The 24,472-nt window shown below is 53.3% G+C and overlaps 1 protein-coding gene across 1 annotated transcript in view; it reads left to right on the top strand.

Annotated features, from left to right (window-relative positions):
- Positions 1–24,472, top strand: part of CACNA1I (calcium voltage-gated channel subunit alpha1 I) — a gene marked incomplete at both ends in the record, with an annotated part of 102,512 nt that overhangs the window by 1,295 nt on the left and 76,745 nt on the right. Inside the window, 2 exons of the mRNA XM_082849693.1 lie at positions 16,695–16,806; positions 18,430–18,563. Of these exons, the coding sequence (XP_082705819.1) occupies positions 16,695–16,806; positions 18,430–18,563 (246 nt within the window). The remainder of the gene's footprint in view (positions 1–16,694; positions 16,807–18,429; positions 18,564–24,472) is intronic.

Below are 24,472 nucleotides of genomic sequence, written 5' to 3' on the forward strand. Positions count from 1 at the left end.
TCTTCCTTGGCCAGAAACCTCCCTCCCGCCCCTCGTCCCTGGGAGGGAGCTCAGGGAGGGGGCAGTAGTAATCCTCAATGCGGGCACGGTTGGCACTTTGGGTGTGACAGTGTTCTGTGGTCTGAGCTGTCTTGCACAGTACAGGACACTTGGTGTTCTTTCCTGGTCCCTAAATATCGGTAGGTAGTGGCCCTCAATCATTGTGACAACCACAAATGACCCTTCGCATTTCCAGACGTTGCAGGATTCTGCTCCCCATCAAGAACCCGAAGGAACATGGGTGGACATGTAGGCATCGGGGTCAGGTCAGCGGGAATGGCTACCAGGACCAGCAGGCCTGGGAGGGGGCAGGGCAGTGTGGGAGGTCTGCCCCAGACAGACTGTCCTGAGCGCCAGTGTCCCTGGCGCTGAGGGGCCCTGGCTCAGAGGTAGGCCCTGAGTCACCACCTGACTCCCTGGAGAGCCAGGAGGCTGCTGGGACCCTCCACCACCTGCTGAGCTGGGGTGGGAAAGGTCCGCTCACCCATATGTCTGCACCACTCCCTGCCTGCCCGGCCTGGCCCTTGAGCATTGCACTGTCAGCAGGGTTTCAGCAGGGAGGAAACTGGGTCTGAAATGTCAAGGGGTCCATGGTGCTCTTTGTTTTTTTTTCCCGTGGTGCTGACTCATGGGTAGGTGGAGTGTGGAAAGCATTGGGAACCAGGGTGAGACAGACCCATGGGCTGGTTCTGCCTGTTGTTTGCTGTGTGACCATAAGCCAGTTTCTTAGCCTCACTGATCCCCAGTTTCTCCACCTGTCAAACGGCGGTGGTATTTACCCATTTCACAGGATTGCACTGCAGACCAAAGCAGTACGTAATGCGAAAATGGATCTTTGTAAACTCGAAAAACTGCCACACGTGTGGTTATCACTCTTATTACCTGTGCGCAAAAGGAACAGAGCCCTCACATACAGCTGAGTAAACGCTGCTCGTGGTAGATTCAATAAGACATTGGGCATCAAGTCTTTAGGTAGAACATGATGCCTTCAGAGGACGTTGTTTCCAGGGAAAATCAGATTCTATCTCTGTGATTTAGGAACATTTGTGCCAGTTACGCTGCTAGTACCCATGCCCTCATCCGTGCAGACATTGCTAATCGATAACAGCATCCTCCAGCAGGGCACCCGTGGCAGCATGACGAATCAGTTGGAAACCTATTTTCCACCCTAGATTAGACTTTGAGAGCCTTTCTTAGGCGTGTAACTGGCTGCATGTGGGAGAAGGGCCAGTGGTGGGCTGTACTCACTCTAGTTTCCCTTCCCGAGCTTTAGTTTTCTCATCTCTATAATGGGACGATTAAAGATGATTAGAGATGATTCCTGCAAAGCACCCAGCCATGTGTCCAGCACAGAGGAGGGCTCAGGAACGATAATAACAAGAGCTGGTGCTTACTGGGCTGAACGCTTTGCCTGAAGTATCACCTTTTAACCCTTATAACCACCTCAAGAGGTAGGTGCTGTCAGAGGCTCAGAGAGGCTGAGTAACTTTATTTATTTATTTATGGCTGTGTTGGGTCTTCGTTTCTGTGCAAGGGCTTTCTCTAGTTGTGGCAAGCGGGGGCCAGTCTTCATCACGGTACGTGGGCCTCTCACTCTCGCGGCCTCTCTTGTTGCGGAGCACAGGCTCCAGACGCGCAGGCTCAGTAGTTATGGCTCACAGGGCTAGCTGCTCCGCGGCATGTGGGATCCTCCCAGACCAGGACTCGAACCCGTGTCCCCTGCATTAGCAGGCAGATTCTCAACCACTGCGCCACCAGGGAAGCCCGAGGCTGAGTAACTTTTATCCAGGTTGTGCAGCCAGGATGTGGTAAAGCTGGCGTGAAATCCTCAATTTCTCTGAATTCTCAGGCTCAGCTTTTATCCAGGACACGGCTGCCCCCTGCGGAGCCTGGAGACGGGGTTCTCCCCACTCCACCGGAGCAGGGACGTTTGCTTTGCAGTCCCAGGTGGCCGGGCAAGGGTCTTCCTGGGTTCCAGTGTCTACCTTCGGGAGCCACCTCACTGTGCCCTGCCAGGGGCTGCCCCCTGGAGGAGTTCGCAGCCCCTGCCTTCCGGCATGCTCCTGGCTGCTGTCTCCCCCGCGCCAGCCAGCGCTGAGTCAGCGCTTCTGCTGAGGTGCGAACCAGCCATGCATGAACCAGCCATGCATGGTGGAAGCCGGCGGGCTGTGAAGGCTGCCTCTCTGCTGGGCATGGGGAGGGCGCCAGCCTGGGCTGGGGGGAAGGAGCCGCCAGCTGCCAGTGACTTTGGATAAGTCACTTCCCCTCTCTTGCCCTCAGTCTCCCTGTCTGCAGGTTGGGGATACTTGGGCAGTGAAGTCAGGAGAGGCTGCCTGGGGTGCCCATTTCCCTGCCGCCTTTGTCAGGAAGCATCGCAGTGGTGTCTGTGGGGGCGGGGCTCCGTGTTCCTTGTGGGTGGGCTCCATCGCTCTGTGCTTTCATGGCTGTGGTCCTGATTCTCATCTGCCGCTCTGTCCCACTTCTGTTTGCTTCTGGTCCCCTGCCGGGGGACCCTCTGCTGCTAGGATGGGGTCTGTGGGTGCTCTTGCTTTGAAGTCCACCTGGCTGAGACCCCCGCCTTGCAGACCCTCTGACCTGGGTCATCACTGGGCAGGAAGAGGGCAGGGCCCAGGGTCTCATCATAGCCCTGTGGTGCCAAGCCTTGTGCTGTTCATTGTGAGGGTTCAGTGTGTTGGTTCTGGGGGTGAAAGGGATCTTGTTCATCCAGCCTTCACTCACCCATTCATGAGCTCGGTCAACAAGCCTTTACTGAGTGTGTGCCATGTACCAGGCATGTGCAGAGGACAGCTATGGCCGTTTGGGGCAGGAGAGGGTCACTCTGGCTCCTTTGGAGAGACGTCAGCCAGGAGACCATCATTGGAGGGGACCTGTGGGATGGTGACAAGGGATGATGGTGGCCCAGGGTGCTGGTGGGGCCTGGAGAGCGGGGTCCGAGTGGAGGTGTGGCTGCTTTGGGGTTGGTGTTGGAAGGAAAGGACTTTGAGGTGACCGCCGGGACTGTGGCTTGGTTGAGCATGAATGATGACCTGCTCCTGGCTCCTTGGCCGAGAGGCCTTTGTCTTTGCTGACCCTCTGTTTGCTCATCTGTGAAATGGGAGCCTCTGTGACACCCCCCGCCCCCCCCCCCAAGTTGGGAATGTCAGGGGGTCCACTGAGAATTCCAGGGCAAGCATTGACCGACCGGGCAAACTGTTAAGTGCAGAGCGACAGCTCTGTGCACCCTGGAGCTGATGATGGAGCATTCAGAGTTAGGGTGGCTTGGGTGCCCTGGCTCAGGACAAGCGTCCTGAAGGCTGGCGGGGACCTGGGCCCTGCGTCTTTGACGATGGTCTGAGAAGTTTGTGGGCTGGGCTGCCAGGGAGAGCGGTGTTGGCGGGGGTGGGAATGTGCGGGCTCCTGCAGGGTTGAGGTGGGGAGAGGGCATGATGGCTGGGGAGTGAGAGGGGGGAAAACCTGCAAAGCCCTAACCATGGGGAGAGAAACGGGCCAGTCACCAGCAGGAAGTCCCCTCTCCCATCGCCCTGCTCCCCTGCCCTGGTCATTTAGTCCATCCCCCTGCCTCTGGCGGGCTGCCTCTCAGTCCTGCTGCACCAGACGGGGCCTTGGGCCTCCTGATAAGGAACTTTAGGGCCTCTGAGGGCTCTTGAGTATCAGGAAGTCCTCCTTAATCTAACCGCCACCCCTCCTGTCCTGAGCCCTTTCCTGGTGTCTGGGCCCTTGGGAAATCTGGCCTTGCGTTCCTCCACCTCTTCCTGTCTAAGCAGGCGGCTCCGGGGATCTCACCCCTCCTGCCCCACTGACAGCTGGCGTCACCCTCCCTTTTCTTCCCTGCATGGTGGAAAGAGCATCCAACTGGGAGCGTAAAGCTCGGCAGCCTGGGATGAGAGCCTCTCCCCTGGACCCCCTCTCTCCTACCCACTCGCCTTCACCATCAGGGGGTCCTGGGGCTCCCAGCATGGAAGCGGTTTGTCATTTGTCAGGTACTGTTTCCTCCCTCCCTGCCTGCCTGCTTCCGTTTGCTTATTCATTCCTCCCTCAAAAACCTTCAGCAGCTCCCTGTCACCCCCAGAATAGTTTCACTTAGCTTGGATTCAGGGCCTTCCATGATCCACCTGGTTGGCCTCCAGCTGCCTTTCTGCTATTTCCCTTCACGCACTCTGCTCTGAAGCCCAAACAAGCTGCTGGTGTTTCCTGACACCCCTGCTTCCCTGACTTTGCTTCTGCTGAGTCTGCCCCCACAATGCCCTCTCCCCCATCTCCATGGTGCCAAATCCTGCCAGCCCCAGCTTCCTGGCCGCCACCTACAGGAAGTTTTCCTGGATCTCAGCTTTTTCCTCTCTAGGCTCCCTTAGCCTTTTATCAGTCCTTCCCTATCTTAGTTTCCTCCTGCCTCAGGGAATCGTTTGTTGCTGGCCTTGTCTCCTCCTCCAGGCGTGAGGCCCCAGAGGGCTGGGCCTGTGGCTCTCACTTTACTCTGTGCCTCCAATGCCCAGGCCTGGCTCAGATGGGCTTTTGCTCATCACTTTCCAGTTTACAAGGTACTTTCCCACTCGCCATGACCTCTCAGATACTCTCAGCTCCTCCCATGCAGTGGCAGGGCTGGGAGTGTGCTAACTCCCCATTCTACAGCTGGGGAGACTGAGGCCAAGGAAGGGAGTGTGAACTGCCCGAGGTCACATGTTGAGTAGTCGGCAAAGCCAGGGCAGACCGGAGCCCAGGACTCTCAGGCCAGGGGCTGCTCGCCGCCAGGGAAGGGGTTCTTTCGGAGAAGGTGTCCCCTTCTCCTTCAGCCCTGGCCCAAGCGGAATGCCCAGACAGACGGCAAGTGTTGCTGGAAGAAGCAACACATGTCTGGGAAATTGTCCGTTTCCCTCCATCTGGTGTAGAGAAGGTTGTTTTTCTCAGAACTAAAAGTCAGCATCAAATTATGCCCTGGGGATGTTCACGGTAGTCAGAGTGGATGCTGCACGCTCATTGGTCCGCAGGGTAGACTGGACGGCCAGTTAGAGGAGCCTGGCTGGGTCAGGGAGAGCCTGACTCACAGGGCAATCTCAGGTACTGTCACCTGGAGATTCATATATAAAGAGAGCTACAGGGGGCTTCCCTGGTGGCGCAGTGGTTAAGAATACGCCTGCCAGTGCAGGGGAAATGGTCCTGGTCCGGGAAGATCCCACATGCCACGGAGCAACTAAGCCCGTGCGCCACAACTGCTGAGCCTGTGCTCTAGAGCCCGCGAGCCACAACTACTGAGCCTACGTGCCACAACTACTGAAGCCCACGAGCCTAGAGTCTGTGCTCTGCAACAAGAGAAGCCACTGCAATGACAACCTCACGCACCGCAATGAAGAGTAGCCTCCGCTCACCGCAACTAGAGAAAGCCTGTGAGCAGCAACGAAGACCCAATGCAGCCAAAAAAAAAAAAAAAAAGAAAGAGAGCTACAGGTGCAGAAGCTGCCCCTGACCCAGGCTGGGAGCATTAGTGAAGCCTACCTGGAGGGGGGACATCTGGCCTGGGTCTTGCTGCATGAGTAGGAGTTTTCCAGGAGAACAGTTGAGGGATGGTATTTTAGGCAGAGGGAATAGTGTAGAGAACAGTGAGGAGTTTAGTGTGGCTGTAACAGTGTGAGGCAGGGGCTGGATAGCCGGGTATGAAGTGTCAGGTTAGAGCTTGCTCTCCGTCTTGTGGGCACTGGGGAGCCATTTAAGGGGGTCCAGGAGGGACAGGACATGAGTAATTTCATGTATTACAATGGTCCCTCCTGGAGCAGAATGGAGGATGCTTGAGGGAGAGAGACTAAGGTCTGCAGACCAAGCAGGAGGCACCTATAATGAAGATTGATTGATTGATTGATTGATTCAACAAGTGTTTATCGAAGCCCAGCTTCAGTAGTGTTGGACACTGTTCCAGACTTGAGCAGAGGTGCCCCCAGGGCTGTTCAGCCATGTTGGGTGGGACCACGGTGTACCAGGCCTGGAACCCAGCAGTGACCCCTAGGAGTCCCCAGCCTGATGGGGGAGGCAGAGCCACACCCGAATCATACTCCAGTGAAGAAAAATGAGGTAAAGACCGGGCAGAGGGACCCTGAGGGTCTGAGGGCACCAGGAGGCTGCAGTGGTCAGCCCGTCCTGACCGGAGATGCGGCAGGTGCCGTCAGTGGAGAAAAAGCAGGGCAGGAGAGACTTTGATGGGAAGTGGGCAGAGGGGCATGGCAGCCCAGCTGAGGAAACAGCCTGGTCAAAGGCTCCAAGCCAAGCTGGGGTCGCCAGGGCTGCTGATTATAGCCTGGGGTGTGGGTAGGGAGCAGACAGGAGTGGAGGCTGAGCGTGCAAGGATGCTTCAGGAAGGCTGTGCTGGAGCGGGCGCTGCGTCCCCTAAGGGCCTCCCCCGTGCTGGGTGCAGCTCAGTGCCCTCCTCGAGATCGCCCGTTTGCTAGTCGAGGCCAGCTCGTGTGGGCCACCCAGGCTGGCGGTGGCGGAGGCGGGTTGGGGGCAGCCTGTGCGCCGCCCCGTGAAGCCCGAGAGCCCAGACCAGGGGAAGCCTCCTCGCGACTGATGCACAGCAGGAGGATTGGAAAGAGGGCCGGCTGACGCAGAGTCAGCCCCCTCCTGGGGTATTTAAAACGTGATTGGATTTTTACTCGTCCGTCCTGCCTGGGCTGCAGCTTCGTGTCAGAAGCCAACTTTGACCTGTCGCCTCCCTCAGACCGCGTCATGGTCCCGTGGGAGACAAATGGCCCTGTTTGTTTCCCTTGGAGAGAAATCGATATGTCTTTTTAATCAGCCAGAATGTCTTCCTGCTCAGCTCCCTCCAGCCCTCCTATAGGGCTGCCTTCCACGTTTCCGCCCCCAGCTGCCCTGTGGAGCTGTGCTCTGCTCCCCCCATCTCCCTCGTCTCTCCCCAAGTTCAAATCCTGACACTGGTGCTTACTGCTGTGTGATGCTGAGCAAACAACTGGACCTCTGGGCGCCGGTTTCCATCTGGCTCATCTAGATGAGAAAGCAGGAGGAGAAGGCTCGGCTGATGGTGAAGTGCTGTGTGAATGTGGAGGCGCTGGGCTCGGGAGAGAGGCCGAGCCCACGTGCAAGCCCCATGACCTCAGGCCGGCCACTCCTCCTGTCTGCGTCTCAGTTTTCTCATCCCTAAAATTGTTGGTGAGGGAAGGTGGAGCTGTATCAACTGTGATTTTTCAGTCGGGAGTGATTCTGCCCTCGGGCCACATTTGGCAATGTCTGGAGGTGCTTTTGGCTGTCACGGCTTGGGGAGGGTGTGCTACTGATTTCCAGTGGATAAAGGTCAAACATCCTACAACGCACAGGACCGCCTCCCGCAGCAAAGAGCTATCCAGCCCCAAATGTCAATAATGCTGGGGCTCCGAAGCGCTGGCCTAGGTGGTCCCTGAGATCTCCTGAAGCTCCAGGAAAGAACGGAGCTGAGGGTCTTGTGAGGAGGAGGGCTGAGGCTGAGGGTGGGAATCCCTCAGAGAGGAGTGGAGGGTGAGTCCCAACCGGAAGGGTTTCCTGTGGTCCCGTAGACGTGGGTTTGAGTCCTGGAGCTGCCATTTACTAGAGTCCCATTCCCAGTCACCCTCCCATATGCCCACCCATCCATCTGTCCCCCATTCACCCGTGCACCCACCCACCCATCTCCCCACCCACCTTTCTTTACTTCATCCATCCATCCATCCATCCATCCATCCATCCATCCATCCTTTTCATCTCTGCATCCATTTATCTGCCCACCCACCCACCTATCCATCCAACTCTTACATCCGTGCATTCATTCACCCATCTTCCCAACCATCTACTCATTCAATCATCCATTCGTCCAGCTACCCAAAGGCCGCACCCCCACCCTCCCACCTACCCATCTGTCCCCCATTCACCCATCCATCCATTCACTTGTTTGGCAGGTGCTGGATCCCCAGCTCAACCCTGTGTTGAGGGTTGACCCTGACCCTGTCAGGGTCCCTGACCAGGACCAGACAGGACCCGGTCAGCCCAGGGACGGCTGTCAAGGCTCTGGGAGAGGGTGTGGGGTCAGAGGATGGAGAAGGGACATCGGGGACTGGGGAGCCTGAGAAGGGCCAGCATTCAAGGGGTGGAGCCCACGAAGCAGGAAGGGCATCTGCTCAGGGGCTTGTGGTGTCCCCAGCGCCCAGGAGGAGAGAGTTTCTAGAACGAGGGTCTTAAACTAAGGTTTGTGAACTTGGATGGGGACAAGTTGCATGTTTGTTTTCACTGACTTCGGACTGCAATGGAGCATTTCTATCTATTATGAATGGAGACAACCAAGCACGGTGGGGTTACTGGCAGTTCCTGCGACTGTCACCGGTAGCAGTCACCGATATTTAATGTTCCCGTGCCACATCATGGTCGTTGTAGAGCTCTCGGAATGTCGTTGACATTCATCCCTGCTTCCCAGGCAGCCGGTATGCGACCCGCCCCAGCTCTGTTTATCCGTTGTGTTGATAACGAAACACACCCCCATCACAAATTTGTTTTTCTAAAAAATATTTTGACAACTATTTTAACAGAGTTGGCTTCCTTCCTTTCTAATACTAAGCATTCTTTTAAGAACAATTTTGCACTTAAAAACATTATTCTGAGAAAGGGCTCACGAGCTTCTCCAGGGAGAGAGTAGGTCGCCGTGCCCAGGGCTGTGGCCTGGGGGGCGTGGAGGATGGTGTGCGTGCGGGAGGGGCTCCAGGGCTCCATGGGAGTGCACACGTGAACGTGTGTACGTGGGTGGTCAGGGGCAGGCAGGGGAGATGTGTGGTGGGGACAGGCCCCCAGGAGGCTGAGGGAGATTGTCATCACCCTCTGTCCAGCCCTCACCTTCTCCGTCTGTGTCTCCATGGAGTGTTTGCTCATGGTTTCTGGAGGGCAGGGACCATGTCTTCTTTGGGGTTCCCGGAGCCACTGTGGGCCAGACAGAGGGGACCCTCAGTGAAGAGGGGCTGATTATATGAATAGTGAGTGATGGATGTTAGAAAGGAGAGGAGGGGGAGCTCAGGGTGGGGAGGGAGGCTGCAGATCCCTCTGGTGTAGAAGTCCCTCCTTAGCCTTCTTGATGCCTCCAAGTGACAGGGACCTCACTCCCTCCTGAGGCTGCAGATACCCCTGAGCTGCTGCTCCAGGTGGGCCTCTGGGCACAGAGAGGGTCGGATATGCTCTGCCCTTGGAGAGCACAGCCTGGTTGGGGGCGGGAGGCTAGGACAGACCACACCGTCATCAGGGGGACACCCAAGCTGCCGGGCGGGCCCAGGGGAGGCATCCACGCCCACTGCCTGGGACTCCAGGAGGCTCCCCTGCAGTGCACCTTCTCTGTGGATGGGCTCCTGAGGCTGGGGCAGCTCACAGACAGCGGGACCCTGGACCCCCAGGGGCCTTCCCTGCCCTTCTCTTCAGCGATGGAGGAGGTGTGGCGTCTGGTGAGGGTACTTGGCTGGAGCTTCTTTGCTGTGGACCATCCATCCCAGCTTTTCTTCCAAGCTGACGGCCCCAGTTCCCTCACCATTTCCTCCCCCACTCCAGCTGTCTGCACTGGGCACGGAGGCCTGCTGGGCATCTGGGAATCAGAGACTTTGGCCAAATTCAATGAGTTGTCAAATTACAGGGACTCTAAGAAGTGGGCTTGGGGACAGGGACAAGGAAGAGAGAGCTCATTCCTTCTAAGGGATCTCAGCCCACTGAGGCTTCACAGCTTATAACCAGAACCAATCAGCCTGGGCAGGGCTGTGTGTCATGTGGGGAGCTCCCTGTTGCTAGAGGCATGTAAGTGGAGAGAGGCCTAGGACCATCTGCCCAGCGGGTCTCTTCACTTTGTGGAACAATTTTCTGCCTCAGCTCAACAACCGTGACACCTTGGGCAAGTCCTGCAGTCTCTGGACCTTCATTTTCATATCTGTTAAGTGGGTGTGTTGATGTTTGCCGTGCCTGTCTCCCAAGGCTGCCGTGGATTTGGACAGAACAAATCTTTAAACAAAGATGGAATGGAGTGAGGTTCAAATCTGGTTCTGTCCCTTGTTGTGGCCTTGGGCAAGTCTGTGAAACAAGGATGGTACCCTTCTCTTGCAGGGCTGTGGTGAAGGTGCCCTGGGGGTCCATCACAGCTGGTGCCCCAGCGGGTGCTTGTGTTTTTTTAATTGTTGCATTTTATTTTTCCTTATAGCTGTGATTCTTTATCACTTTTTGTTACACTTTTTATTGAGATAAAGTGTGCTTGCAGTAGAGCTCACAAATCTTAATGTCCAGCTCAAGGCATTTTTCCATATACACACACTCCTGTGATCCCACTCAGGTCAAGAAGAACATCTCCAGCCCCGCAAGCTCCCTCACCCCCACCTGCGATGGACTCTCCCCCAGAGTTACCGCCGTTCTGACCTCCTTCCCTATCGGTTTGCTTTGCCTGCGTTTTCACTTCGTGTAGTTGGATTCGGACACTCTCTGCTCTTTGGCATCTGGCTGCCGTTGCCAGCGTTACGCCTGGCAGCTCCATCCGTGCTGCTGCAGCAGTTTGTTCTTTTTCATCACTGGGTAGTATTCCATCAAAAGGACGTACCACAGAGTTTCTCAGCCTCGGCACAGTTGACATTTTGGGCTGGACAATTCTTTGCAGTGGGGCTGCCCTGTGCATTGTAGGGTTTTGAGCAGCATTCCTGGAATCCGCCCACCGGGTGCCAAGAGCATCCTTCAAACCCCAGTTGTGACAACCACAAATGTCTCCAGACATGGCCACATGTCCACTGGGGGCCAAAATCATCCCCAGTTGAAATCTCCTGCCGACTCATTCTCCTCTTGACGGACACTTGGGTTGTTCCCAGGCTGGGGCTGTTAAGAATCGCACGTGCCTTTTTGTGGACTTATTTGGGCATTTCTCTGGGGTATGGACCGAGGAGTGGCACAGCTGGATACTAGCATAGGCTTATGTTTAGTTTTTTTTTTTTTGTGGTACGCGGACCTCTCACTGTTGTGGCCTCTCCCATTGCGGAGCACAGGCTCCAGACGCGCAGGCCCAGCGGCCACGGCTCACGGGCCCAGCCGCTCCGCGGCATGTGGGATCTTCCCGGACCAGGGCACGAACCCGCGTCCCCTGCATCGGCAGGCGGACTCTCAACCACTGCGCCATCAGGGAAGCCCCCAATGTTTAGTTTTAATAAATGCTGCCAAGCAGCTTTCCAGAGTGGTTGCTGCTCATAAAGACCGGTCGAATGAATGAACGAATGAGTGAATGGATATCCTCTTTAAAGCCCAGGACCTGGAGCATAGTTGACATTCAAAATGGTAACCACTGTTACGACGTGGCCTCACACCACGGCAGGTCCTGGAACATGGACGCACTTTGGACATCTCCCGGGCAGGAGTGAGCCTGGCTCATCTCAGTACAATGATGCACAGGCCAGGTATACAGCAGGCGCTCCATGGATGCTCGTGAACCTGGCCTCGGAGGATCAAAGAGCTGGCCCAGGAACAGGGATCTGGGACCTCAGGCCCTGGTCTATGAAGGGCCGAGGCCTGCGTGCCCATCCCTGGACTCCCTGGGGCTGTATATGGGAGGGATGCTGTATAAGGGCTGGCCCACGAGGATGCAGCTCCCGGCCCCCTTCCTCCACTTGATTTATTTAGACAACTGAGATGCACCCTGGGAAATGGATCTGATTTCAGATTTGACAAAAATTAAAACAAACTTGGCTGCCCCAGCCAAACCCAGCACTCCCACCCCCCACCCACCTTCCCAGAGCCCCCCAGATTACGGAAACCATGACTGTCAGCTGGGCCTACAGGATGGAGGGTGGTGGTTGCCATGGAAACTGTGCAGCCCTTGGCTTTGGCTCCTGGAGAGGGAGGCTGCCCTGAGGGGCCTGCTGGGGCTTTGGACACTGCCCAGCTGGTCGTTCTTCTCTTTGGGAAGTGGCAGGTTTGAGGGGGCCCCCGGCATTGTGGCTTCCCTGGTGACCCTGTCCTCCCAGATCACACCCCGGCCTTCTTAAGACAGCAGCCAGGCATGGGGTGGAGATGGTACTGATCTAGCTCGGCTCTTACTGGGGGCCTTGAGGCCAGCACCCTCTCCTCACTGGCTTCCCCTCCTGCCATCTCCTGCACACAGGTCCTTCCTTCCCAGCCATGGCGGGGGTGGACTGTCCCCCTTCCTGACCCCGCACTGCTGACCCAGGCCCAGTCGGGAGGAGCCGGTGTGGGCGAGAAGGGAAAAGCCAATACTCCACAGAGCACATGCCAGTCCAGGCCCTGTGCTTGGGGCCAGAGAGCATGTGGCCGAGAACAGGGGGTTTGGAGTCAACAGAAGCAGGTTCAAATCCTGCCCTTGCCACGTACCAGCCATGTGACCCTGGGTGGCTGTGGCTGGAGCCGTGGAGCCAGCACTGGTGCCTCAGTTTCCTTATCTGTAAAATGGGGGTAACAGTAGTACCTGCCAGCTGCGGGGAGTTGGCTGAAGTTGCAGGGCGACTCTCCACGTTGCCAGGCCTGAATTGATTGATTGTATTTAAAGGCTGTGAGCGAACGTTCAGCACTTGGAAGACAGCCATTGTCTAAAGGGTTTGTGAAGGAATCTCTTATTCTTACTCAAGGTCATGTTAAGTAAACTGCAGATAACAGCAGCCTGGGATTTTCAGTCCTTTGCTGGTGAGGTGGCTTTTTTATTTTCCCCCCAAAGCCAAAGAATGGGAAACTCTGGACCCTGTTCTAGAAGAGGCTGACAAGGACCGGGCCTTCCCCTGTTGCACACAGATGACAAGCCCCGGTCCTCAGTCCACGGCTACATGGGCTCTGTGTTCTGGGGCCCTGGGAAGAAGGCCTGGACTGGCATGTAAGGTTTAAATGAGATAATACATGCTGTTTGATGAGAAAGCTCCTTGGCAGACAAACACTCAAGAACACTTGAGATGTGTTTGCCATTGTTACCATGATCGCTGTCGCTAACCTGGTGCTGGGCACACAGCAGGGGCTCAGTAGGTGGGCATTAATTCACTGCTGGGCTCTGAGGCCCCAGTTCTGAGGGCCACAGGAGGCACTGAGGGCAGAGCAGGGGGTGCGGGGAGATGGGCCTGGTCCTAAGGCGGGGCTGGCAGGAGGTGGGGCTGAGATGGGGGCAGGGGTGGAGCTGGGAGCGGGGTGGGGACCTGTGCCTAGTGGCTGCTACACACGCAGATTTTTGGGTAGGGTTTGGAATCCAGCCGTGACTCACGGACCCCTGTGGGCGGGGAGTCTCTTGTCAGAGGGTCACTTCTGATCCAGGCTCGCCGTGTTGCTGGATGCTCTCTGCCCCTCTGTGTCCCCTCTGTGCAGTGGGGGATGGGATCAGGGGCTCTCTGAGGACCTGGATGGGGCTGTTCTGTGAGAAAGGTCACCCAGAGAGGGATGCAAGTCTGGGTGACGAAGTGGGCAAGGGGGCAGGGTCCTAACTGCAGAGCCTCAGGTGCCAGACAGGGGCCCTGAGCCTCGCTGTGGGAGGTAACGCAGGGCCGTTGACAAGCCATTGCCCTCGTGGAGCTGGCACTCAGGCCCCCTGCCTGCCCTGTTCCCCGGAAATCCCTTACCACCCTCTCTGGGCCTCGGTCCTCCCTCACATTGTCCCAGAGCCCCGGAGCTTTGCCTGATGGCTCTTGGAGCTCCTCCGTGCTTGTGACTAATGATGGCACCATTGGGCGTTGGGCCAGGCCACCACGTTGCTCAGCCCACGACCTTTACTCCCTCTGACGTTCTCCGATCCCGCACCATGCGGTCTGGTTTAACTCCAAGGAGGGCTGGTGCCTTTGATCCCCAAGCCAGTGGGGAGCGTGTCAGGAACCACGGGCAGCGATGCCAGCTCTGGCCTGACTTCTGAGCCTCATGGGCTCCTGGAAAGGGCCCAGGCTGTGCCACCTGGGATTTCCCCCAGCGCCTCGGGGCAGGGCTGAGACTGTCCGTCTCTGACGCTGAGCAATCTAGAGGTGAAGCCCCTTCGAGGGATGAGCCACAGAGGCACCCCCGTGGCGGCGGCTCCCGCACCACTAAGCCAGACCGCTTGGGCCACTTACTGACTGTGTGACCTTGGACAGGTCACTCCAGCTCTCCAGACCGTTTCTCCACCTGCCCCCAGTGGGCTGTGATGAGCGTTGGGGCCATGCCCCTAGGGGCCTGGCATACAGTAGTCGTGATCACTGCCAAGTTCATTACTGTGATACGAGCTAGACCAGGTGGGTGTGAGCACTTCCGGAGAGGGCGCTGAGCCACCGCTATGTGCGTGGGGAAAGGTGCTTCAAGGGGAGCTTCAAGAAGAGGTGACAAATGACCTGGGCTGTCACCTGAAGGATGAGTAGGAGTTTGCCTAGTAAAGATGGTAGAAGAAAATACATGCAAAGCGTATGCTTGGGGACAGCACGAAGTTCAATGCATGCGAAGGCTGGTGGGAGGTAAGGCCAGAAGAGTTCAGTGAGGTCAGAAAGCAGGAGGCCTTGAGTGTCAGACCAGGGAAGGCGATGGAGAGCCATGGAAGCTTTCTGACCAGGGGAGAGGCAGCCTCAGAGCTGTGCTTCAGCCACGTGAATCTGGCAGAGATGAAATAGCTTGGGGGTGAGAGAAGCAGGCTCTTGTTTGTATCCCAGCTCTGCCTTTACCCAGCTGGGGTCCTTGGGCAAATTGTGTTCCCTTTTGTGACTCAGTTTCCTCACTTGTAAATGGGGCTTATAACAGTGCTGGAGGATTAAATGAGGTGACACGTGCAAAGAGCTCGGATAGTGTTGGCCACACAGCAAGTGCCTGGGGATTGTGTGCGGGGCAGATTGGAGGGGCAGAGACCAGACCTGGAAGCTATCGGGGAGACTGTGCAGGGTCCAGGTGAGAGACGCTGAGGATGGGCTGAGGCCTCAGAGAGGGGTGGTGAAGACACAGGCAGAGATGGGCCCTCCGTTACAGAGGAGAGCAGGCCTGGTGTGAACCTCAGCACCGGTGCTTTCCAGCTGTGTGACCTAGGAGAGGCCCCTTGTTTCTCTAAGTCTCAGTTTTCCTCATCTGTAAAATGGGCCTGCTGACCTCCACTGCTCAGGGCCTTGGTGAGGAAGAAGTGGGAGTGCCAGGAAGACACCTGCCAAGTGCACTTTGAACATGAAACTGGCGGGAAGGGCAGAGGGAGCAGAAGAGGTGGCTGGAAGGAGAGCGAGCACAACAGGCAGGGGGGAAAGGCAAGGGGGTGGGGGACGTTCGCTGGTAATTAGAACTTTTGAACTTCAAAAACCTTAATTAATGATGAAGCTGCTGCTGGAGCGATGCTCAGGCTAGAAGGGGGCCCTGGCAACGACTGACGTTAATTACAGGCTGTGGCCGGAGAGTGACAGAGGTTTGGGGGGGCAGGAAGGGGCAGGGCTGGGGCGAGGAGGGTCTGAGGGGAAGGCGGGAGGGAAGGCAGCATCCCAAGGTGAGCAAGGGCCGGGGATGGGAGGGAGTTCGTTGCCAAGGAAACCAGGTCCGTCTTCCATCAGGCAAGAGGTACTCCCCGCCCCCTGCACTGGATGGGGTCTGGCTAGGGGTCTGGCCTCCATAGCTACATCTGAGCTCAGGGCAAGGGCTTTGAAATTGAGGGTCCAGGGCTTTCATTTGAGGACACTCAAGAATCTTGGGTGTCAGAGTGGGCAGTGCCTAGAGAGATTGACTTAATCACAACAGACATTTACTGAACTCCTCCTAGATGCCTGTCCCTGTCAGGGCTGTGAATGTAACCCCCCCGTCCCCCTGGAATGTCGGTTCTAGTAGTCGATAAAGACCATGAGCATGTCAGCAAGATAACTTATGAATGACCCAGGCCCTCAGGTCCCTTCGAGCTCTGGCCCCCCCGGTTCTAGGACTCTAGGTGGATTGGGAGGAGTGGGGCTGAACATCAGTGGGCTGTGTTCTAAGACTGGGCAGGAGCCAGTCAGGAAGGAGGAGGGTGTTAGTGAGGAGAGCAGCCTAGCCTGGGGAGCCCGCTCGTCTGGGTCCAAGCACGTGCCCCTGAGGCCCTGCCCAAGGCTGGTGGCTGCAGGAGACCTTCTGCCCGGACAGGCCCAAGGCGGCTGAGCCCCACCCCGCCTGGTGCAGGGACTGGGGAGGGCCTAGGCACAGACGCGCCTGAGTCTGGTCATGAGTTGTAACGCAGCCACAGGAGAGGAGAGAAGGACAGGGTGTCCAGCCAACCTCAGCCACACTGGCCGGGCCCTCTGCAGGCTTCAGCTCCAGGGGTCGGGCAGAGATGGCGGGGCCGTGGGTTGTGGAGATGAAGGATGGTCAGAGAAGGGAGGCAAAGACAGTCAGAGGGAGGTGGTCAGAGACAGAGCGGCTGGGGTGGTCCGGAGATGGCTCGCCAGCTGGGCCTCTGGGGACCTCTCCCTTTCTGGGTCTGAGGGGAACTCTCAGGCTGGGGCAAGGCGGTGGGGGGTCCTGGCAGGCGGTGGCTTGGTGGGGTTTGCGTTCCCTGGCGCATTTGGCACATGTGGCCCTGTCTGTTGTGAGAGGGGTAGGCCGGCTCCAAGGCCTCCAAGGTCTTTGAAAATGTGGGCGTTGACCCATCAGGGGAGGCACCTGTGGGGAAATGGGGTGGCCCTGTGTTTGTGGTGGGTGGTGCACACGGTCCCCCAGCGGTTTTGTCCTTGACTTGTGCGCACGTGGTTTGAATGTATCAGCATGCTGGTGATCCTGCTGAACTGCGTGACGCTTGGCATGTACCAGCCGTGCGACGACATGGACTGCCTGTCAGAACGCTGCAAGATCCTACAGGTGAGGCCGGCTGCCATGCCCCGCCCCGCCCATTCTTGCCACGCCCCGCCCCTCCTGCCATGCCACGCCCATTCTTGCCATGCCCCGCCCCACCCTGCCCAGCCACATCTTCACCACGTGGCCTGCCCTCTCTCTTGTCCTCTTCTTCCTCACTCCCAGCTGGTCTTACCCGTTTCCCTTCCATCCTCTCTATCTCGAGGTCTCTGCCCTAGTCCACGCGCCCTTTATCTCCCACCGTCAGCTTCCTTCTGTTCTCCCCACCCCTACCCCCCATCCAGTAAAGCACAAGTGACTGGACTCTCCCTGCAGAAAGCCTGCCCTTTGCTCCCAGTGCTCATGGAATAAAGGCCAAGCTCCATAACTCTGTCTATGCCTTTAGGAGTGGCCTCCTGGACCTCTCCTGTTCTCATCTCACCGAGGTTCCAGATGAAGGCCTGACGTTTGGTCCCTGTGGCACACGTACACCCATAGTTCCAGGTGGAAGCCTGACGTTTGGTCCCTGTGGCACATGTATACCCATAGTGCAGGGTGTTAGGTTTATACCCATTTTACAGATGTGTAAACATCCAATTCTGTCTCCCTGAGAAAGTCAGATTCCTCCTGGGAGGAATTGCCCTCTGCTTCCTGTGTTCGCACAGGACTCAGTGGTTTCCAAGCAGCCCAAAGCCTCAGGTTCCCTTGGGGCACTGGTCAAAGATCCAGACCCCTGACCCATCCCAAACCGGCAGAATTAGAATCTCTGGGGTGGGTCTGGGGTCCAAGTGGGTAACATGCTCCTCAGCGAGCCCCAGGGCCCTGGGTGGAGTGAGAACCAGTTAGCCTCGGTGGATACTAGGCTGGCTTCCCTACCAGGTGGTGAGTTTACCGAGCACTCGCCTCTGTGTCCCCAGCACCCAGCCTGTGTGCTGCCCACAGAAGGTGGGCACCCATTTGTTGAATTGACTGTAGCCCTCATTGATCTTGGGAAGAGGAATTCCACCCAGGCCCCGTCCTCAGGAAATATACACTCACCTGAGCCCATGACTGGGGACATACTGGGAGCCTCCTTTCTGAGCGGAAGAAGGCAGCACTGAGACCTGTGCCCACTGGGGTGTCAGGCCTGTCTTGAGAAAGCTCCTTCCATGTAGGTTTTGGAGTCAGATAGACCCGAGTGTCATTTCTGGTCTGCCATTCACTGCTGTGTGACCCGTGGCAAGTCACTTAAAACAATCTGGCCTCCAGTTTCCTCATCTGTAAAATGGGAGCATTCATGGGGTCATTGTGAGAATCGAAGAGGTCAAGTGTCTAGCCCAGGGCATGGCGATTATCAGGTAGACTCCCTTTGCCCCACTCCCATCTGGGTCCCTTGTCATTACACTTGCGTTTAGGGAACAAAGAGAGTGGGTTGGATGACGCTGGGCAAGCTCATTCCCCATTCTGGGCCTCAGTCTCCTCATCTGTGAAATGACTCCATTGGATGAGGATCTCTGAGGTTCTCTCCCTGCCTAGGAGAAGTTTCCAGGTCTTTCCCTGGCCCCTCGTGTCTGTGCCCATGTTCCCACCTGGCAGCATGGCTCTGACCCTGGGTCCTGCTCCAGCGCCTCATGCTGTCCCTTGCTTCTTCCCTTCCTCCTGCCCCTGCAGGTCTTTGATGACTTCATCTTTGTCTTCTTTGCCATGGAAATGGTGCTCAAGATGGTGGCCCTGGGCATTTTTGGCAAGAAGTGCTACCTTGGGGACACATGGAACCGACTGGATTTCTTCATTGTCATGGCAGGGTAGGTCCTAGCCTCTGGTACATGCCAGACATAATTTGAATAATCCCTGGGGCTTCTTGGTAATATTGATGAAGCTGTGTGGTATTGTCTGGGTCCTTCCTGGATGCCTGCAAAGAAAGGAATTATGTCCCTTCCCTGAATGGCCTGGACAGACAGACATTCATACCCCCCCATTCGGGTAAATCATGTGTCTTCCTGCACTGTCAGCTGATACTGGGTCTGTTTTATACTAACTATGACCTTGAGAAAGCCACTTCACCTCTCTAAGCCTCAGTTTCCTCATCTGTGAAATGGAGATAATATAATGAATAGTAGCTACATCAAAGTGAACACCCAATAAATGTTAGCTATTATTATTTAAAATATGTATTTGTTTATTTGGCGGTGCACATGGGAGCTCCGTTGCCGCGTGCAGGATCTTTAGTTGAGGCATGCGGGATCTTTAGTTGCGGCATGTGGGTTCTAGTTCCCTGACCAGGGATCGAACCTGGGCCCCCCGCACTGGGAGCATGGAGTCTTAACCACTGGACCACCAGGGAAATCCCAGCTATTATTATTATTATATCAATCTAGATCACTCGGCAAGTCAGAGATCCAGCACAGACTCAAGTACTGTCTGACTCCAAACTGTGGTTATTTCTGCCAAGACTTAAGCTACAGTCAGAGAGGCCAGGTGACAACTCAGCTTGTTTGGAGCATTTTGGACTCTGCTCTGTGCCTTGTCCTTGCTTTCCTGGGTCAAACCAGGCTGGTGGCCCATTCACACATTCATCCAACAGCCAGGCGTTGACTGAGCTCCTACTAAGTGTCAGCGCTGTCCTTGATGTGGGGTATGGAGGATGGCAAACCCAGACATAGGCCTTGTCCTTCCCAACTACCGTCTGGAAAGAGGCATCCAGCAGCCACATGGGTGAACGTGCCACACGCTGAGACCAGAGCTCTGGGAAAATGTTATGATTTTCTGAGAGCATTTCTGGGCCGGGCTGCAGGCTCGGGAGCTTGAGGACTTGCCTGAGGAGGTGACACACACATAACAGCTGAAGGATGAGCAGGTGTTAATCATGCCCAGTAATGGTCAATATGGCAGAGGTGAGAAGGGGGGAGACAAAAAGGCTGGAGGCCCACGAGTGTGTGTGTGAATGTATACACATGTCAGTATCTGTGAGAGCATGTACATTTGCATATGTGTGCATGCCAGCATATGTGTGTGATGCCCTTGAGAAGGGGCAGGGAGGGTGGCCAGGCACATGGCTGAGATGGGGAATTGCTATCACCAAGTATATGCTGAATTCCACAGATGAGTCCTGAAGGGCAGTGGTTCACTCACTGGTGTTCTTTAAAATGTGGCAGCTCTTCTGAGTATCCTTTCCTCAGAGCTGTATTCAGTTTCACAACCACATTATCAGCGATGATTTAGACCAAACTAGAGGTTAATGCTGGGATTCCTATGCTGGGAGATGTGTCACCCATTTGTCAAATTCTTCATTCTCATTTTGGTTTGGCTGGAGGACATCCTTAAGTAGTTTTTTTTAAAAAGAAAAGGTGTTTGGATAGTGTCATCTTTCAGTCTTGCCTGTCTGAACATATATTCCTTTGATCTTTGTGGGTGAAGGGCAGTTTTTGTCTGTACTGTTCTAGTGTCATAGTTTTTCTCCCTCAGAACCCTGCCCATGATACCAGCCAAATCAACACCATAGTATTGCAGCTGAGGCCACCATAGATCTGGTTCTTTTTTCTTGGGAGACAGCCTGCTTTTTCCTTGCTAGAAGCTTGTAGGTTTTCTCACCTTCAGAATTCAGAGATTTCACAAGGGCAGGTGTAAGTGAAGAACTGCTCCCTGTGGGGCCTTTTGGAACTCAAGACTCATGTATTCCTTCAAGTCAGAAAAAAAAATCTTCTGTATCTTCTTTGGTGATTGCCCATCCTTCTCTGCTCTCTCCTGGAATTCCCAGTAAGCGGTTATTTCCCTCCTCTATTCTCTGCATTTTTCCTCATTTCTCTCACAGATTTCATCTGTACTTGGAGAGAATTCCTTGACTCGGCCTTCTGAATCACTAACGATGTCCTTTTCTCCATTTACTGCCCCTAATGGAAGCGTTCCTCTCCTCTGTGTCTTTTTAATTCCCAGGATTGCTTCTGGCTCTTGAATTTATTTTTCAGAGCAGCTTATTTTAATGGATGCATTATTCGCTCGTATCTCTTTATAGATACAAGTCAGCCTTCTTAAAAGTCCTTTCCTGATCCTAAAGTCAAAGTGTAATTTCCAAAAAGTTAAAAAAGAATTACCCTCACAGAAATCTTAGAAGGAACCTGTATCACAGATTTATTCAACTCATTAATGAGGAACAAGCAGGATGGTAATCAGCAGAATTAGGAAGACAGGCACTGGAGAAAAAATGTGGGGATAAGAGGCAGTTAGAATCAAAGCTGGTTAACAGCCTTATAAGGTCATAAAACATAACCTTTGGGGTTATCTTTCATATTGGGCAGAAATCACTTACATGTTTGATAGAATTCACCTGTGAAGCTATCTGGTCCTGGACTTTTGTTTGTTGGAAGATTTTTAATCACAGTTTCAATTTCATTACTTGTGATTGGTCTGTTCATATTTTCTATTTCTTCCTGGTTCAGTCTTGGAAGGTTATACCTTTCTAAGAATTTGTCCAATTCTTCCAGGTTGTCCATTTTATTGGCATAGAGTTGCTTGTAGCAGTCTCTTAGGATGCTTTGTATTTCTGCGGTGTCTGTTGTAACTTCTCCTTTTTCGTTTCTAATTTTATTGATTTGAGTCCTCTCCGTCTTTTTCTTGATGAGTCTGGCAAATGGTTTATCAATTTTGTTTATCTTCTCAAAGAACCAGCTTTTAGTTTTATTGATCTTTGCTATTGTTTTCTTTGTTTCTATTTCATTTATGTCTACTCTGATCTTTATGATTTCTTTCCTTCTGCTAACTTTGGGTTTTGTTTGTTCTTCTTTCTCTAGTTCCTTTAGGTGTAAGGTTAGATTGTTTATTTGAGATTTTTCTTGTTTCTTGAGGTAGGCTTGTATAGCTATAAACTTCCCTCTTAGAACTGCTTTTGCTGCATCCCATAGGTTTTGGATCATCGTGTTTTCATTGTCATTTGTCTCTAGGTATTTTTTCATTTCCTCTTTGATTTCTTCAATGATCTCTTGGTTATTTAGTAACGTATTGTTTAGCCTCTATGTGTTTGTGTTTTTTACATTTTTTTCTCTGTAATTCATTTCTGATCTCATAGCGTTGTGGCCAGAAAAGATGCTTGATATGATTTCAATTTTCTTAAATTTACTGAGGCTTGATTTGTGACCCAAGATGTGATCTATCCTGGAGAATGTTCTGTGCACGTTTGAGAAGAAAGTGTAATCTGCTGTTTTTGGATGGAATGTCCCATAAATATCAATTAAATCTATCTGGTCTATTGTGTCATTTAAAGCTTCTGTTTCCTTATTTATTTTCATTTTGGATGATCTGTCCATTGGTGTAAGTGAGGTGTTAAAAGTCCCCCACTATTATTGTGTTACTGTCAATTTCCTTTTTTATAGCTGCTAGCAGTTGCCTTATGTATTGAGGTGCTACTATGTTGGGTGCATATATATATATATTTTTTGGGTGCATATATATTTATAATTGTTTTATCTTCTTCTTGGATCGATCCCTTGATCATTATGTAGTGTCCTTCCTTGTCTCTTGTAACATTCTTTATTTTAAAGTCTATTTTATCTGATATGAGTATTGCTACTCCAGCTTTCTTTTGATTTCCATTTGCATGGAATATCTTTATCCATCCCCTCACTTTCAGTCTGTATGTGTCCCTAGGTCTGAAGTGGGTCTCTTGTAGACAGCATATATACGAATCTTGTTTTTGTATCCATTCAGCAAGCCTGTGTCTTTTGGTTGGAGCATTTAATCCATTCACGTTTAAGGTAATTATCAATATGTATGTTCCTATGACCATTTTCTTAATTGTTTTGGACTTGTTTTTGTAGGTTCTTTTCTTCTCTTGTGTTTCCCACTTAGAGAAGTTCCTTTAGCATTTGTTGTAGAGCTGGTTCAGTGGTACTGAATTCTCTTAGCTTCTGCTTGTCTGTAAAGCTGTTGATTTCTCCATTGAATCTGAATGAGATCCTTTCCGGGTAGAGTAATCTTGGTTGTAGGTTCTTCCCTTTCGTCACTTTAAGTATATCATGTCACTCCCTTCTGGCTTGTAGAGTTTCTGCTGAGAAATCAGCTGTTAACCTTATGGGAGTTCCCTTGTATGTTATTTGTCGTTTTTCCCTTGCTGCTTTCAATACTTTGTCTTTAATTTTTGCCAGTTTGATTACTATGTGTCTCGGCGTGTTTCTCCTTGGGTTTATCCTGTATGGGACTCGCTGCGCTTCCTGGACTTGGGTGGCTATTTCCTTTTCCATGTTAGGGAAGTTTTTGAATATAATCTCTTCAAATATTTTCTCTCGTCCTTTCTCTCTCTCTCTCCTTCTGGGACCCCTATAATGCAAACGTTGTTGCGTTTAATGTTGTCCCAGAGGCCTCTTAGGCTGTCTTCATTTCTTTTCATTCTTTTTTCTTTATTCTGTTCTGCAGCAGTGAATTCCACCTTCTGTCTTCCAGGTCACTTACCCGTTCTTCTGCCTCAGTTATTCTGCTGTTGATTCCTTCTAGTGTAGTTTTCATTTCAGTTATTGTATTGTTCATCTCTGTTTGTTTGTTCTTTAATTCTTCTAGGTGTTTGTTAAACATTTCTTGCATCTTCTCGATCTTTGCCTCTATTCTTTTTCTGAGGTCCTGGATCATCTTCACTATCATTATTCTGAATTATTTTTCTGGAAGGTTGCCTATCTCCACTTCATTTAGTTGTTTTTTGGGGTTTTATCTTGTTCCTTCATCTGGTACATAGCCCTCTGCCTTTTCATCTTGTCTGTCTTTCTGTGAATGTGGTTTTTGTTCCACAGTCTGCAGGATTGTAGTTCTTCTTGCTTCTGCTGTCTTCCCTCTCAGAAATCACTTACAAATATTTCTGAGTTTACATGTAATTGCACAGCAGCCAAATTGTTAATTAATGGTAAAGAGTGAATCAAACAAAGGTATATTCCCCTAGATGATGAAATAATCCTTAGATAGGTCTGTTAAATAGTGTTCTAAATGACATTGTGAGAAATACTGCCCTCCCTTTGCTGTATCTCCATGTTTTAGGATAATTTTTCTTAACTCCTGTTTCAGGGAAGTCATTTTTTTTTTTTTTAAGTCAGTACTGCATGATTTATTTATTTATTTATTTTGGCTGTGCTGGGTCTTCGTTGCTGTGCACGGGCTTTCTCTAGTTGCAGTGAGCAGGGGCTACTCTCCTTCGCGGTGCGCAGACTTCTCATTGCGGTGGCTTCTCTTGTTGCGGAGCACGGGCTCTAGGCACACGGGCTTCAGTAGTTGCAGCCTGTGGGCTCAGTAGTTGTGGCACACGGGCCCCAGAGCACACGGGCTTCAGTAGTTGCGGCGCGTGGGCTCAGTAATTGTGGCTTGTGGGCTCTAGAGCTTGGGCTCAGTTGCCCCGCGGCATGTGGGATCTTCCCGGACCAGGAATTGAACCGGCATCCCCTGCGTTGGAAGGCAGATTCTTAACCATTGGACCGCCAAGGAGGTGCCCCCACTCCGCCCTTTTGACTTGAAGAGTCTCCTCTATTGCTTACTGACTCCCCCTCGCCGTCTGCTCATATTTATGAATAAAGACAAGGAAGATCTAAGCTGGGCAGAGTGAGGAGCTGGCCTGGCTTCAGCACTGTGGCGAGGTCTCCGTCTGATGTCTTCTCTTGGTCCTTGGGGTGGGGTCCACCGGCCAGAGTCCTCCTGGGAGTCAGGGAGGGCTGGGTGCATATGGAGTCCCCTAAGGCCCCATGCT

The sequence above is a fragment of the Leucopleurus acutus genome (genome assembly GCF_964270905.1).
Source record: "Leucopleurus acutus genome assembly, chromosome: 11".
In the NCBI taxonomy this organism is placed as follows: Eukaryota; Metazoa; Chordata; class Mammalia; order Artiodactyla; family Delphinidae; genus Leucopleurus; species Leucopleurus acutus.